At 40.7% G+C, this 16,298-nt stretch overlaps 1 protein-coding gene across 3 annotated transcripts in view; it reads right to left on the bottom strand.

The window, feature by feature from the left end:
• The window catches only part of TMEM131L (transmembrane 131 like), a 155,916-nt gene that overhangs the window by 57,779 nt on the left and 81,839 nt on the right, over positions 1 to 16,298 (bottom strand). For all 3 annotated transcript variants that reach the window (XM_032862554.1, XM_032862549.1, XM_032862553.1), the window contains exons 5-7: positions 14,002 to 14,125; positions 12,849 to 12,965; positions 11,866 to 11,976 (exon numbers count right to left, since the gene is read on the bottom strand). In XM_032862554.1, coding sequence (XP_032718445.1) covers positions 11,866 to 11,976; positions 12,849 to 12,965; positions 14,002 to 14,125 — 352 coding nt within the window. The remainder of the gene's footprint in view (positions 1 to 11,865; positions 11,977 to 12,848; positions 12,966 to 14,001; positions 14,126 to 16,298) is intronic.

Below are 16,298 nucleotides of genomic sequence, written 5' to 3'. Positions count from 1 at the left end.
AAAAAGAAGTGTTGGGAATCATTCTGCTTAGAATTAGTCCCTTGAGGGCTGGGAGGGGAGGCATGTTTTCCAAATCTGGTGGATGGAAGGTTGATATCTGATATTCCTGTGTATCTTAAGAGTCTAGACTCAAGGAAGGCTCAAGAGAGACTTGATACATTTTGAGATTTTTTTTTTTTTTTAATTTTTAAGCCATCTCTACACCCAACATGGGCTTCAAACTCACAATCCTAAGATCAAGAGTCGCATGGTCTACTGACTGAGCCAGCCAGGAGCCCGGAGTGACTTAATATTAAGTCAGTATAACTTGGGGAAGACTCCTGCGTTCTAGCAAGAGCAGGCCCAGGCTCTAGCTGCTGAAGGCTCCCCAGCTCACACAGGCGTGGAAAACCTCTCGGGCTAAGACCAAAAAAATAAGAAACTGGGGAGGGCTTCAAATTCTTTTAATGTTAACTCACAAGCCAAGATAATTTGATATGGGACTATAGACTTGAATTTTCACATCTTGCCAGAGGACTGAATCTCTGAATTTAAAAATTCTCCAAGAGTATCACAATAGGAGAAGGTTTATAGTTAAAAAAAAAAAAAAAAAAAAAAAAATTTTTTTTAAGTGATGAATGCAAATTTTAGTTAGGGTTCAAGGTACTAGTTCTAAGCATTTTTTTTTTTAAGATTTTATTTATTTATTTGACAGACAGAGATTACAAGTAGGCAGAGAGGCAGGCAGAGAGAGAGGGGAAAGCAGGCTCCCCGCCGAGGAGAGAGCCCAATGCGGGGCTCGATCCCAGGACCCTGGGATCATGACCTGAGCCGAAGGCAGAGGCTTTAACCCACTGAGCCACCCAGGCGCCCCTTCTAAGCATTTTATAAGCATGAATTTAGTCAACAGCTACAGCAATCCTATGAAGTACTCTATTATTATTTATTTTAGATAAATTAAGACACAAAGAAGTTAGGTAACTTGGCCAAGGTCACTCAGAGGTGACCAAGATTTTTACCCAGGTGGTGTGGTTTTAGAATTCACCTTATTCACTACACTATAATCTCTATGATGGGACATACTTATATGGCTGGTGTTTTTTAATTGGAGTATCTTAATTCTGTTATTTGATACCACTGCAAAAACTCTGATAAGCTGTATTCAATATCATACTCGAAAAGAATTCAGAATGGGAAACAGATGAGGACATGAACTTTCAACCTTGACTGCAGTGTGCCTTTGGAATGGACTATTAGTGAATTATTCTAATCTGTCTCAGAGCTTTCAAGAGGCAAACTCAGCAATGCTCCCCAACAGTCTGAGGAGGATCAAAGAAATGGGGGTTTGGTTCCAGTGGGAGGAGGAACAGACCAAGGACAGTGGGAGCACAGTTGCCAGGAGTCTGCTGATCTCCTTGCCAGAGGAAAGGAGAACCCCATCTTGATAACAGGCAAGCCCAGTGGGTCACAGGTACAAAAACTGAGGAATGTTACAAGGAAAGGATTCTCCTTCCCTAAATTCACCTGTCCTGTTGCCCCAACTTCTTCCTCTCCCCTTGGAGGTAGAGGGGGGCTGCCTGTCATGGGCAACAGAACATGATGCTGTGCTGAGGACAGCGCAGAGAAGGGTAGGGGCTCACAGAGGAGCTGGTTTCTTTCCTCTCTATTCTCAAGAAGAGTGTCTGTCCTTCAGACTCAAAACCCCCTTCTGACGGGCCATGCTTGTGATCTACCCAATGGAACAGAGAGTTTGTAACTTGCTCTCTGAGCTCAGCTGATACACAAGAATGTGGCTTATCAGCAATATGACAGTGGCATTTTGGTTCCCTGACTTCTCATTTTCTATTTTTAAGTATTATCCATGCCTGGCATGAAGCCCAGTGTGGGGCTTGAACTCACAACCCTGCGATCAAGACCTGAACTGAGATCAAAAGTTGGACACTTAACTTACTGAGCCACCCAGGCACCACCCCTAACTACACGTCCACTAGTTTAGAACTTGGCCAGGAATACAGGCGTTATTTGTTGGGCATCTTCAAATACCCCGACAAAAGTTTCTAGAATATTCTAACATAATGCATGTTTGAAAGAAGTCAAAAAAGATTCCTGTCTCTTAAGTTCATAAATAGCTGAAATTATAGTTTTTTCCTTTGAAGGTCATTTATTCACCGCGTGTTATATGACCAGACTGTGCTAGGTAATAAAACAAATACTGGCTAAGACAGGATTCCTGCTCTTGAGGAGCTTATAATCTTGGCGAAGGAAAATACACATTTAAAAACAGAAACTTCTGAATACTGTATTTATTATGCTAGGGATCTCTCGGGGTTTTCCGTAAGGAGCCAGCCAATTCTCCTGGGAGGTAGAAAAGAAACAAGGTAAGCACCGAGTTAAAGAATCAACCAGGTAACTGCTCTCCAAGAACACTGTTTGTTCCTTCCAAGACAGCAGAGATTTTAGAGAAGCAACAGGGAGAAGACGGAGGGGAGGCATTCCCTGCTCTGTCGAACAGAAGGAAGAGATAACCACCCCCACACATCTAGGCATTTCTCCCTCCAGTCTTTCCCTCCCCTTCCTTCCACTCACCGGCCCCCTATTCTCCACTTCCCACAGTTCCATCCCCTTGAATCATCCTCATTGAGATGAGATGAAAAAGAGGAAAAGGTATAAAATTAAGCAATTCCTTGCTTTTTTTCCCCAATTCCCTTGTTTTTTTTTTTTAAGATTTTATTTATTTATTTATTTATTTATTTGACAGAGAGAGAGAGATCACAAGCAGGCAGAGAGGTAGGTAGAGAGAGAGGGGGAAACAGGCTCCCCACTGAGCAGAGAGCCCGATGTGGGGCTCGATCCCAGGACCCCAAGATCATGACCTGAGCCAAAGGAAGAGGCTTTAACCCACTGAGCCACCCAGGTGCCCCAATTCCCTTGCTTTTAAAAGCCATTTTCATTCATGCAAATGCTCCTCACTTGCTCCCTATATGTACTATTTTCTATAGCACTGTATTCATTATTGATATATTAATACTCTTTTGTCCTTCTCTTAATGTCCAGTATCAACTTTAAAAATGCACACATCCCTTATAAAGATTCTATTTCCAAAAAATAAAAACAAAATAAAAGCCATATTCAGAGGCAAGTATACAGACAAAAATTAAGTAATGGCATTTACTTAACACATAGTAATACTTTTCCAGAGACTAACACTGTATCATATTATGTAAAAAAAAAAAAAAAAAAAAAAAAAATCAAATAACTTTTATCACACAAAGAAATAGTATAAATACATTATTGATGACATACAGATTTGTAGGCATTCTCAGCTATCACATTCAGAAAATCTGTTTCTTCCATTTAACTAATTACGGAAGCCCATCAAGAAAACAGGGCCGCTAGAGAGGTTACATTTCCCGGTTCTCTATCTTCCATCTCCAAATCCTAGATCAGACTCTTGCAACTTAGTGAGAAATGTGCCCCCTTCTTTTTTGTGGAGTTGTGATTGAAAAGACTTTCCCTTGGTCCCCTCCCCATGGTGATTTTAGATTCTCTTTCAGATTCCCTTTCAGATTGCCACACTTAATTAACAGGGCTCAGCACCTCGGAGGCAAGAAGCAGCAAAGCACCCCGGGGCACCCTCCCCCAGCCTGGCAGGCATGGGGCTCCAAGCAACACTTGCCCGACACCTGTCCCAGGCAGGCACAAGGGCCTGACATCACCACTCCAAAAGTGAGGGCTGTGTCCATCTGAAAAGGCTAGGAACTCCTGGTCTGAAGCGCATTAGGTACCACACTGCATACCCAGAGAGAAACTCTCCTTCACACCGTCCAGCAACACTAGACTGTGGTGGGGAAGGGGAACCCTTATCACAGGCATGCACACTTAGAAAGCACACTGAGAGCAGATCATAAAACATCGGTCCTGGTTCTCGTTGCCAAGGATGACCGTGGTCTTGGGTCTTACCTCTAAGTTTTCAGTCCTCTGGTCCCCCCCACCTTATCCAATGATTACACTGTAATTGTCTGTAACCACAATCTCACTTTTAGATAATTTGGTAATATGATACCATGTTAGGACACACATACCCTTTTAATTGGTGAGACTGTGTGTCATGGGCTTTCCTCTCACTTCAAAACTTCTCTGGGTTTCCCAGTTTGACTTACCATTTCATTTTTAGCAATAAACATTATTTTACAATGATCCTAATAACAATAACTTAAGTCCTTGTAAATCTCGGAGACAAGCCTATTGCAACAGTGAGACTCTAGGCCAGATTCTGAGACAATGCCAGTTTCAAATATTCTTTGAATTATGCCCAAATAAACCACATTAACACTCCTCAAATCAGTGGTTTAGAACCAAAATAGCACTGTAAAAAAATTAAAAAATAAAAACTTTCACTTTTCACAAGCCTAACACAACTCTATTTATGTATTCTATCCCACCTTCTATCTTACAGTTACAATCATCAAGTAGAGCCTACCTTCTATTCTACTATTCACTTGTCAGATTAAGCACCATGATTATAACTTAGAAGAATCACTTAATAGTCTGCCATACTGATGTAATCAAACTCATCAAATCCTCCCTCTATTGTTGAGCCTTTAAGGTATTTCTACGGTTTTATTACCATTACAAAAATGTGGCCCAAAACCACATTTCACTTGCTGTTTGTGTTTTGTGGACCATGAATTAAAGACTCCATAGATATGAGAGTCATCACGATGCTTCCTACATCTGAGAAAATCCTAGAGCAGACTGAGCTATGCTATGGATCCCTATTCGGCTCTCAGCCTCCACCAAGTAACTTAAACTCTTGAATCTCTTCTACAATTTCTAAACTAAGAATATTACCACCTGCCCTGGGAGTAAGTCTGGTGAAGGTCAGCATGGCTGATGTGGTGGAAAGGTGAAGTCATACAAATCTTACAGGGAACGACAGGTAGATACGCTATTTGGGGATCTCAAGTCAGACGCCCACTGACTCACCTATCTATTAAAAACTCTGGGGCCCTCAGTGTACTAAACACTACACTGATGGTGAGATTGTAAAAAGGAAAAGGAAACAGGCCCTGTCCCAGACAGCCTCATGGAAAAGCATGGGAGGGAGACGATAGAGGGCCAGGGCCCCAAATGTTCAAGCACGGGCCTGAAAAAAGTGACGTGAGGCCTGGAGCACGGGTTCACCTGGGACCCTGGGAAGCCTGCAGAGGGGGTGATACCCGAACTGAGTCTCAAAGGATGGAATGAGAAGGACTGTGAGAGTTACAGGGGATGAGAGCTTATGAAGGGAAGGCAGTATGTAAGAAGGGATGGCATATTCTGACAGTGAGCAGTTGTGGAGGCCAGCGTGGAGGAGGAAAGTGGGGGACATCTGGTGCTGCCGAGGAAGCTGGAGCAGAGGCCAAGGGCCTCCTACGCCAAGCTCTGGGAGTCAGCTAGTACAGAGCCCAGAGAAGCACTGAGAGACATTGCTTTGGAAAATGCTAGAGCAGCGGTGTGGCGCATGCACTGGAATGGAGAACGACCAGAAAAAGCCAAGGGCCAAATAAAGATAAGACTACAACAAAAGGAGAGGGACGTCAGACTCTTACTGGGACCCACTGTAACAGTGACTTCTCACCTGCTAGGAACCCTTACTTCATAAAGGGCAAAATGAATGAAAAAGAAGGGCCAGATGAGAAGGTTTAAAAAGTTAAAAGCAATCTCAAGTCCTCATGTTGCCCTACTTTCTTCCTAAGGGCAGACACACATGTGCAGCAGACTGACAGAAACATATACCCTCCTCTCCACGAACTCGGCAGACGCTACCACACACCAGGCCAGTAAGAATCTAGAGAGATGACGAATCACACACACACACTTCTGTTTCCAGAAGTGAGCAAGCCATTTCATCTGATTTAACTGAGCAGGAAAAATGCAAAAGTCAGATACCAACAGGTGAAAGACACAAACAAAAAAGACCAAAATGAGCCCATATTGCAAAAAAAATGAGGTAATAATTGTTCACTGACACCCTAGTTTATTCCATGAGATAGACCCATTTTTTGTTATTCCAAGAAACAAACTGGTATCTTAAGCTTAGGCAATTCATATTAGAAGGGCAGAAGCAGGGGTTCCCCAGGTAGCACTCAGTTACGCACCCAAGTCTTGGTTTCAGCTCAGTCATGATCTCAGGGTCATGGGACTGAGCTCTGCATCGGGCTCCATGCTCAGCAGTGAGTCTGCTGGTGGATTCTCTCTCCCTATCCCTCTGCCCCTCCCCCACTGCACTGTCTTGCTCTTTCTAAAATAAATTAAACCTTCAAAAAAAAAAAAGAGGGCAGAAGCAATTATGATCTATATGACAATACAAATATAAACACTGTTTTTCCCCTAATAGTAGAGAGAAGATTAAATAAAATGGACAGTTGGACCAATTTTCCTAAACATACGCTCTTTTAGAAAAGGAGAATAAAATACCAAATAATGCCCTTTTCAGAGTACTTTAATAAAATTATACTCTGGAGGTTAAGCTCTGTCCTGTATGCTTTACAGACGCTCATTTAATGCTTCCAAAAAAGGTGGTGTGGCTCAGTGGAAAGATCCAAGGCTTCCTGGAAACACACAGAGGTATAAGATTGGCTTTTTCATCTCATACAAGAAATTAATTTTTCCTCCAGCTTGTATCCCTAAAGTAAATCCATAATTTTGGGGCATTACCTAAACTTAACTTTTGTCACAGCTATCTGAATCTTATTTGTTAATTTATTAATAAATAAATAAATGCTGGGCATGGAGCCTAATCTGGGGCTTGAACTCACGACCAAGAGACCTGAGCTGAAATCAAGAGCTGGACATTTAACCAACTGAGCCACCCAGTTGCCCCAGCTACCAGAATCTTTCCATGGTTTTGGTGAGAGTAACACTGACGGCCATCATAGTATATTCGCATGAGGTAATCTGCAGCGAGTGGCAAGGATATGTGAGCAAAGGTGTTCTGATGCCATAAAATTTCTAGTTGTTACCCCAGGAAGCAATTTTAAGGAAGTGTGAGAGAAGAGCCGTGACAACCTCCTGTATCTGAAAAACTCAGTATAGCTAGCAGATCCCCAGTGGAAAGAGCTCCCCTGTCTTCCATCAACATTCACTTCTTCATACGCATATACACAGTTTGTAAGAATGCGGAGAAAAGGGAGCCCTAGTGCACCTTTGGTGGTTGGTGGGAATGTAAAACGGGGCAGCCACTATGGAAACAATACAACCATTCTCTAAAATACTAAAAACAGAACTACCCTATGATCCAGCAATTCGACTTCTGAGTATTTATCCAAAGGAAATGAAAACACCAACTGGGAAAAAATATCTGCCCTTTCATGTTCATTGTAGCATTTTCTTTTAAGTAGGCTCCATGCCCAGGGTGGGGCCCAACATACAGGGCTTGAACTCATGACTGTGAGACCAAGACCAGAGCCGAGATCAAGAATTGGATGCTTAACCGACTGAGCCACCTGAGCATATTTTTTTTTTTTTTAATCATGAGTAAGACAGGGAAACCATCTAAGTGTCTGTCAATGAATAAATGGATAAGAAAATGTGATATGTATATACAATGCAATATTATTCAGTCATAAAAAAGAAGGAAAGCCTGCCATTTGCAACAACATGGGTGGACCCGGAGAGCATTATACTAAGTGAAATAAGACAGAGAAAAACAAATATGGTCTCACTTATATGTGGACTCTATGGGAAAAAAAACCACATACACACACACGCGCATGCAACTGAACCCAGAGAGAACAGATTCAAGATTGCCCGAGGTGGGATATGCAGGGGGAGCAGAGTGGGTGACAGTGGTGAAAAGGTACAAACTCCTTTATAAAAGGATTATAAAAGGAATAAGTCCTGGAGACGCAATAAACAGCATGCTGGGAAAAATGGTTTATAATCATGGAATTTAACCCAAAGGTTCCAGAAGCCTCCCTGTGTAGCCTTAGCTCTCCATTAATGACCTATTTAAATACTTTTTTCTAGCAATCTCCCTAAAGCCTCCTTGAAACTATGTACATTTTTGTACTCCATAATCTTATTTGGTAAGAATTTTCCTGTTTATCGGTGGATGTGTAAAATGACTTTCACACAGTCATGCCGATGCCTGTTATTTGAGCAACTATGATGGGTCGGTAGAGCAATAGTCTCTGCCCTGCGGAGCTGAGGTTCTAAGTGAGGGACAGGCACGAACAGCTTTCACTATTCCTACTGAGCTCCCCATGCTCCTAGCCATCCTGGCACATGACCAAAACCTCATTCTGCTTCTTGACGTCTGAGTTACAGTGGAGGCACCTGCATCAGGTGTGTGAAGCCATACACATGTTACAGTGATCTGCAACTGTACACAGCTGTCTCTTGATTACTTTCAACTTAATTTCTCACCATGGAACTGTGTTGGGTTTGCAGCCGCAAAACAGCTGATGCCTTCCGTGATCCTCCTGACAACTTAGGATGTTGACAACTCAAATTTCTTTGACGTTTTGAAGCAATAGCTCATGGTCATGTTAAAAATGCCGTTTCATTTGTATTTCCTCCACATAGCACCAGAAGCGCATTTGCTGAACAACACTCCTAGCTTTGCAAAATACTCCTGCTGTTTTTCCTTCTCTGATCAGCAAGTCTATAGCTCGGCAGAATCAAGCAGCATCTGCTCATTTTGGAGCCTTCACATTCTAGACACTTTATATTCAGGAATCCTTGGGTGAATCCTTGTATGCATGTCTTTGTCTCCTGTTACCTATGTTTGAACCAGGTAATTTTTTTTAATACGCAGTTAAACTGAAATCCAACTCTATTTAAGCTCAGATGTGATATGAACTGGAACGTATAAGCAGGTTGTACCTTTTACTCAAACAAAGAAATCTAAAAGTTATTTGGCCCTCTTATTGTTTGAGTGAGAATTCTTTTAAATGGTTGTTATCACCTTAGTCTCAGTTCTCTTAGGATTCAATGGACTCACATGAAGCAGCTGTATTTCTTTTCTCAACTTCAAATTTTATTCCTAAACACAATAAAGTTATTTCTTTTCATCTGGAGCGAAGGAGGTAAGTGAAAGCAAAGTTGAGGACATCCTAATTTCTGCCTAAGCCTTCTTACTCCCTAGCCTTCTAGCAGATCTACCTTCCAGCTCTAAACTGAGCCAGAGGTGATTTTATGAGTACCTTCTCATAAAAAGACCCTCTATTCCCTTTTGAAGGAAGCTGAACTCAACCACTCCCCAGATGTTGGGTTCTCGACCAAAAAACAGAATGAAGAAAACTTGAGACAGACAGAATATAAAAATGAAGACGTTTCTTTCTGAGGAAGGTTAGCTGGCAATTTTATGCCCACTTAAAACACAACACACAAATATATGTATGCAGTTTCCATGCAGAAATATCACAGTCAGAATTTTTTCTGAGGAGTGCCATAATGATTTCTTTAGTCTAATGCTGTAGGGTTTTTTTTTTTTTTTTAATATAGTAAGCCTTGAAAAATATAGTTTCCTTTTTTCTGAATCACAGTAAAAATAGAAGATTAAAATAGTCGCCTTTTAAGAGATATTTTTTGATATTCAGATCTTCAAAATACTGGTTTCTAACAAAAGATCACCCCCCACCCCAAATTTGAGTTTTAGTTACAAACTCTTCAATGTAGTGCATTTTATCACATCCCACGTGTGGTCCAATTTGCATTTGGGGGATAGAGACTTTTGAAAAGGCCAGAGTAGACACTGGCAGGTCTGTTACGGGTCCATCAGAGTTGCCTGGGAGAGAGATGATGACAGCCTGGACCCAAGAAAGGGCAGTGGGCATCATCGCTAGCAGACAAGGTCTGTCAGGTACAGCGCCCAACGTGCAAGCTCTCTTTATAACAAAGTCTTCAGCAGATCTCGTGGAGAGGCCACCAGGGTCATTGCCTCTCTCCCTTACTTACCCCCTTGTCTTCCTTCAATTAACCCCTATTAACTAAGATATCTGAACACCTGTCTCTGTTTCAATACTTTTATAACCACTAATACGGAATCTGGCATTCAAAGCTTCCAGTCTCAGTAACCAGAGAAACCTGGCTATTCACAGTGGGCCCCCTTTGCTAAAGGAGGGCCCTGAGATAAGGCTAAAAATGTTCAGCAGGAAAAACCTATGCTATCAGCATATGCAAGTTACATTTACTCCAACCTTTCAACCCCTACAAAAAATGCAAGTCAGATCATGCTATTCTTATGCTTGAAACCTTTCAATAGATCCCCACTGGTTTTAGGATTTAAACCAAATCCAAATTTGCAAACCTTAAGTAATCGTCCTTAAAATCCTAGGAGGGGGTGTTATTCAATTTTATAAAAATAAAAATAATAGGGGCGCCTGAGTCAGTGAGTTAAAACCTCTGCCTTCGGCTCAGGTCATGATCCCAGGGTCCTGGGATCGAGCCCCGCATTGGGCTCTCTGCTCAGCAGGGAGCCTGCTTCCTCCCCTCTCTCTCTCTGACTGCCTCTCTGCCTACTTGTGATCTGTCTGTCAAATAAATAAATAAAATCTTTAAAAAATAATAAAATAAATTTAAAAAAATAATACTAAAAATCCCCAAGAATTATCTAAAATGATGACAAATCTCCCAGACATTCCATTATAGGTAAATTAGTTTTGCTTGTCTTCCCACTGGGATGGAAGCTCCAGGAAGATGGAAATGCTAAAACAGTGCATGCCCATAGTAGAGGCTCAAGAAGACTACTGAATGAAGGAAAGTCCCAGGTACTACTGTGACCCACACAAAGTTCTAAGCAATGTTCTTTATTCACTAATCAAAAAAAAAAGGGTAGGTAAGGTGGAAAAGTTCATCCTACATTGGTTCAAGAGTTTTCTCCATTTCCGAAGTTATCTGTAGTCACCAGGAAATAAGTCAAGGGGGAAAACTGATCAAACTCTATACCCTATTAATGAAATGCATATTGAAAGAACATTAAATTATCATTACACTTGACCCCTGAACAACAGAAGTTGAACTATATAGGTCCAGTTATATGCAAATTCTTTTTTGATAGAGTACAGTACTGTAAATGGATTTTCTCTTATGATTTTAATAACATTTTCTCTAGCTTACTTTTTTGAAAGAATATAGTATATAACATCTACAACACAGAAAACATGTTAGTCAACTATGTTATCTGTAGGGCTTCTGGTCAACAGTAGGCTATTAGTAGTTAAGTTTCTAGGGAGTCAAAAGTTATACACAGATTTTCAACTGCAGAACCCCTGCACTGTTCAAGGGTCGACTGGATACACACTCTAAAACATCGACAACGTTTCTTTCCACTAAGATCCACTCAGGAAAGACTGGAAGCAGGGAGAGGGGAAGACAGTAAGACATTCCTGAAAAAATACCATTACTGGTGACCACAGAGGTTCTGTCTTCCTGAAAAGCAACCTGGCAAGATTTAACAAGCTCTATAAAATGGTTCATACTCTTTAACTATGGAATCTCTCCTTTCAAAACATACCCCAAGGAAATAGGTAAGCCAAAAAGGAACTAAAGAAACTTATAAAACTTGTACATGGCCTAATGGTAATAATAATGAGAAACTGGAAACATTTCAAATGATCTAAAACAAGATTAAGCTAACTATGGGAAAGCAACACCATAGATTATACAGCCTTTCACAAGAAGTACATGGATTCCACCAACACTTCACATATGTATATTATTTCAATATATATCAGATTTTTTTTCCAAAAAAGCAAAAAATAGTAAAATCCCAATTCTGCAACCTGGTGAGTTTAGTATCTCTAACAATCCTATATCAAAAGGGCAGCAAAAGATACCTCAATTTAGAGGACTACGAAGTTTAGTGCATACCAGAATTCAAAATAAATCTATTAAAATTACCTGTGTCTGTGAAAGTCGAATGCTCTGGACCTGTGGAAGCAGAAAGTAAGCGTTTGGTAGCTGCTTTGCAGACCCTTCTGTAGAGACTCTTCGAGTGCCAATTCCAGATACCTTCCGGGGGGGGGAAAAAAAAGTTAATTACTCCCCTATTCATTTTGAAACATATTTGCCATAATGTTAAAATACCTTTCGAAAGGAAATCTGTATTCACCACTGTGGCCTGTAAGACTCTATTAATCCAATTATTACATATATTTTTGTTTACAAAAGAAAGCAACAAAAGTTGCTATATTTAAGCTGAATGTTCCTCACTGTAGCAAACCTTTGCAGAAATAAACAATTTTTCTGATATGGAACCAAGTGTTTAATGGAAACCAGTAAGAACTAACCACAAAAATGATAGATCTTGTCTTGATGTCACATCCTATTAAAGATGTCAGATACCACTTAAGATAAATATTCTTAACTACTTCGTGAACAACAACAAAAAAATTCTTCACCCTCCATCCCTGGTGCCTTGATATAAACAGAGAGCTCCCTGAGAACTGGCCCCCCAAAAACATGAAATCCATATCCCCTGATCAGAAATATTCCCGAGCCCAGGAGAGAAGGAGGCAGAAGCACTAGGGACTGCCTTTATAGCTCCTCCCTCTGGACTGTGCATGAGGTCAGGGCAGAGCTCTGAAAGCCCACTCGATTTTATAATAAAAATATAATATGGTGGACTTCCTGGTTTTGTTCCAATACCCTTCAAAGATCCATAGTGAGAGTTACAGCTCTGTGCTCTGGGCCCAAGACAGTCAACTATGTATAGCATGGCAGGTAGAAGAAGCGGGAAAGCTGGTGAGTTTACATCACTAACAATCTTGTATTCTAATGACATAAACCAGGCAGCAACATTTACAAAAGTCTTTTATAAAATACCCAAACTCCCCTGTTGAATCAACAACCAAATCAAGGGATGAGAGGGGAAAGTTACTTACATGATAGGGAAGGACTCCATAGGAGGAGGTATTAATAAATAAAGAACTTTCAATGCTTCCTTCTTCAGTAGGTAAGAAAATAATTCTGAAGGATGTTTTCCCCATTGCTGGAATTACCTAAGGGGAAGGTACCAAATTAGCCATTTGGAATGAACCTCTGTAAAAAAATGTCTTTCAGAGACTTCCTTTTTTGACAATTTCCCCTTAACAGATGCCTATTCTGTACTCTTGATTCAGAAGTATCATGAATCCCTGAGAATCACCAAATGGATCAAAATCCAACAATCGAAGAGAATGTTATCAAAGAACACACCACAGACTGACCACAAGGCAGCTGCCAAGTCCTTTCACTTCAGATTGGGAATCCTATGCCCTCACCTTCTTCCTTTTCCTTCCTCTTCTGCACCCATGTGTTCAATGGCCTTTACCAAACACAGTTCTAACTCCACTTAAGTAAAAGGAGCCACCAATGTACAAACTTGCCAATTCCTAAAAAAAGTCAGGAGCTGCGTGTATCTGGACTATCATTAACAAAATACTGGGCTCCCTGCTGCACCATCTCCTTGGTCCCATATTTAAAAGGAAAAAAAAAAGTGTATCGGGTAGACATAAGTAAGCTAAATAAACAAATAAAACCCTCTAGTAACTGGGATCTTCACTCAAAGTTAAAGACCACTGAAATCTAAACAACGAGGAAGAACAGGGATGGGTAGCTCTCTGCTGCCTATTAACTTTATAAGGAGCCATTCACTCCTCCCTATTCCTATATTTAGAAAGGAGTCTTGTTCTAGTAGGTTCGCCAGGCAGAGATCACAACTCTAAAACTTGTAATGATTACTAAAGGGTTCAGCATTTGTCGTCATTTCAAGACCCATAATATTAAGTTTCTTAAACCATGAAAAAGTCCTATTAGATACACAATATTATACCTTGTTTAGACTCTAAACTTTTTTTTTCCCATGGAGATATCAAGAGCCACCAAAATTATGGACAACTGAAAAATAAAATGCTAAAGCAAACACGCAGAAGGAAAGAGTGTGGGTAGCAGGAAAAGGGGAGACAGGGAGCAGAAAGTCAAAACTGCAGGCCAAAGAAAGCAAGAAAGCCTGGCAGCCTGCCACAGCATAGTTTCCAAGAGTATATCAACACTTACCCTGCAATGAACAGGAGGCACATGAAAATGTCTAGCAGCTGTAAACACTGAATTCACCACGACCTCCCTATCCCTACTAGGGTTATAAGCATAGAGAATCTTTGCTGCAGGGTGACCCAGGAACCTAGGAGGGGAACAGGAGAAAAAAACCAATGGACTGTGTGGTCGTAAATACGGCCATCCACCCACCGCTCCACCCACGCAACATGTATATGCTTTCAACCCAGAAAGCTGTTGGTGTTCATTAAAGCTAAAAGCAGCAGTGATTAAATCCGGCTATTAATAAAACATTTAATTCACAAGTCAAAGCCTTTTAAAAGTATCCTTTCTTTTATGAGACACTTATGCCAACCAATGGTAACACCTCCCCGACTTTGGTGTTGGAAGAATTCGACCCGCAGAGGCCGTTAAATGCTTGCAAATACAGAGTAGGAACTAGGTACTCGCCTAATGGGGCTCTAATTCAAATGAAAACAGGTTTGGATAAGAAACTGTACTCATAGAAAAATCCAGGTTTTTTGAGAGTTTCTTCTCTGAGTGATAAGTTTAAAGAGGCTTTTGGGGGGGGGAATGGATTTCTACTCACAAAGAGACTTTATCCTGTCTCATGAAAGGAAAACTTAACTGTTGCTAAAGACCATTCTTCTGAGAACCAAACTCAGCAGCACTTTCCAGTGCTTGCTCTTATCCGTTTGAATCATGAGTCTTCTAGAAAATTCCAATGAAAGCTCTGGCTCCTCCCTCCACAGACAGACACACACAGAAGTTTCAGACATAATTTCAAAACATTCGCGTACTAAGGTAAGGATATCTGCTTTCCAGCAAACACCCTCACTGGTGAGGATGCTCACACTGATTTTTTCCTTCCTCCTCTTTTCCACCCGCTGCAAGGAGAGCAAAAGAACTGCAAAGGAATGGAGCTATCACTGGCCCACCTGGGCCCACCTCCCTGCCATGGTCCCTGGAATCCTTCCCCTCGGATTCCTACCAGTTAACTCACATGGTCATATACAGAGAGCCACACACATTTCACTGAAGCCCCTTCTCGAGAAGTAATGCCCTCAGAGGCAGAGACCTAAATATACCGCGCTCCTTAACATGGCCTAGAAATAAAACTATATTCTATATTAAAAATTCATCTACATTATACTTGTATTTCTCTGATTTTATTCTGATTTCTCTGATACTAAGAATTGTGTGTTTTAGAGAAAATGAAGTACATGTTGTCTTATGGACAATGGGATTTCCAAACTACCATATCCCACCATCAAATCCTTCATATTCCTCTTCCTTTTTTTCTCTTAAGTAAGCTTCATGCCCAGGACAGAGGCTGGTGCGGGGCTTGAATTCATGACCCTCAGATCAAGACCTGAGGCCGATATTAAGAGTCGGATGTTTAACCGACTGAGCCACTCAGGTACCCCACACTTCCTACTTTTAATCACAAGTCTCTACTTGTGATTAAAGATTTAATACAACCAATGTGTATTTTAAAAAATAAGTCCTTTACATCCAGTTATAAATAAAATACACACTAATGTGATTCTTGATTTTTAAACTTTTTATTATTATTATTATTTTAATGTTCTTACCTAATACAACTAAAATTTTTTATATTACCATAAGGGGTCACCTCTGAGAGCTCTGCTTTGGGTGTACTGGGCTCACATTTGCCTTCTCCCTTCACCAAGTTAAGTTAAATAAACAAAGACTCCATCATTTAAGGTTTTACGTAAATAATAGACTCAATCAGCAAAGTTATTACTACTTATCCTCAAAGCTTTGTATCATTGGAATACAAGATGTTTAGTTTAAAAAAATACAGATGTTGCCCAAACAAAAACATCTTACAAAATCAGACCCCAAACTGTAATTCTACAGAGCCCCATGACTGCATCCACCAGAAACCTCACCAGACCTAGCACAGACCTAGTTACCACTGCGCTATTTTTATTCTATTTTTAATTCTATTTTTAAAAGTGTTATGAGGATAAGAATTTCAATCACTAGTGACAACTGGAAGATACTCTACTAATTTAATACTACAAAAGAATGATTAAAATCTCTTATGAATGATTAGCACTTTTAATCTCCCAACCAGCGGAATATTAACTTTTATAATAAACCCTAAGAAGTGGGCAGAACGCAGGTGAGTAACAAGATCCTGATTCTGCATCCCTGAGGGAAACTGCAGTGATGAAAAGGGATGAAACGGGTTTGCCCAAGTTCAACTTTGAAATAAACAATAGCAAAAGCTGAATAAAGGCAGTGAAGAAATCAGGAGGAGAACTCTCTGG

The sequence above is a fragment of the Lontra canadensis genome, unplaced genomic scaffold, assembly GCF_010015895.1.
Source record: "Lontra canadensis isolate GAN:19392208 unplaced genomic scaffold, GSC_riverotter_1.0 scaffold1, whole genome shotgun sequence".
Classification (NCBI taxonomy): Eukaryota; Metazoa; Chordata; class Mammalia; order Carnivora; family Mustelidae; genus Lontra; species Lontra canadensis.
The sequence above is the reverse complement of the archived record's forward strand: the minus strand, read 5'-3'. Positions and strand labels throughout refer to the sequence as shown.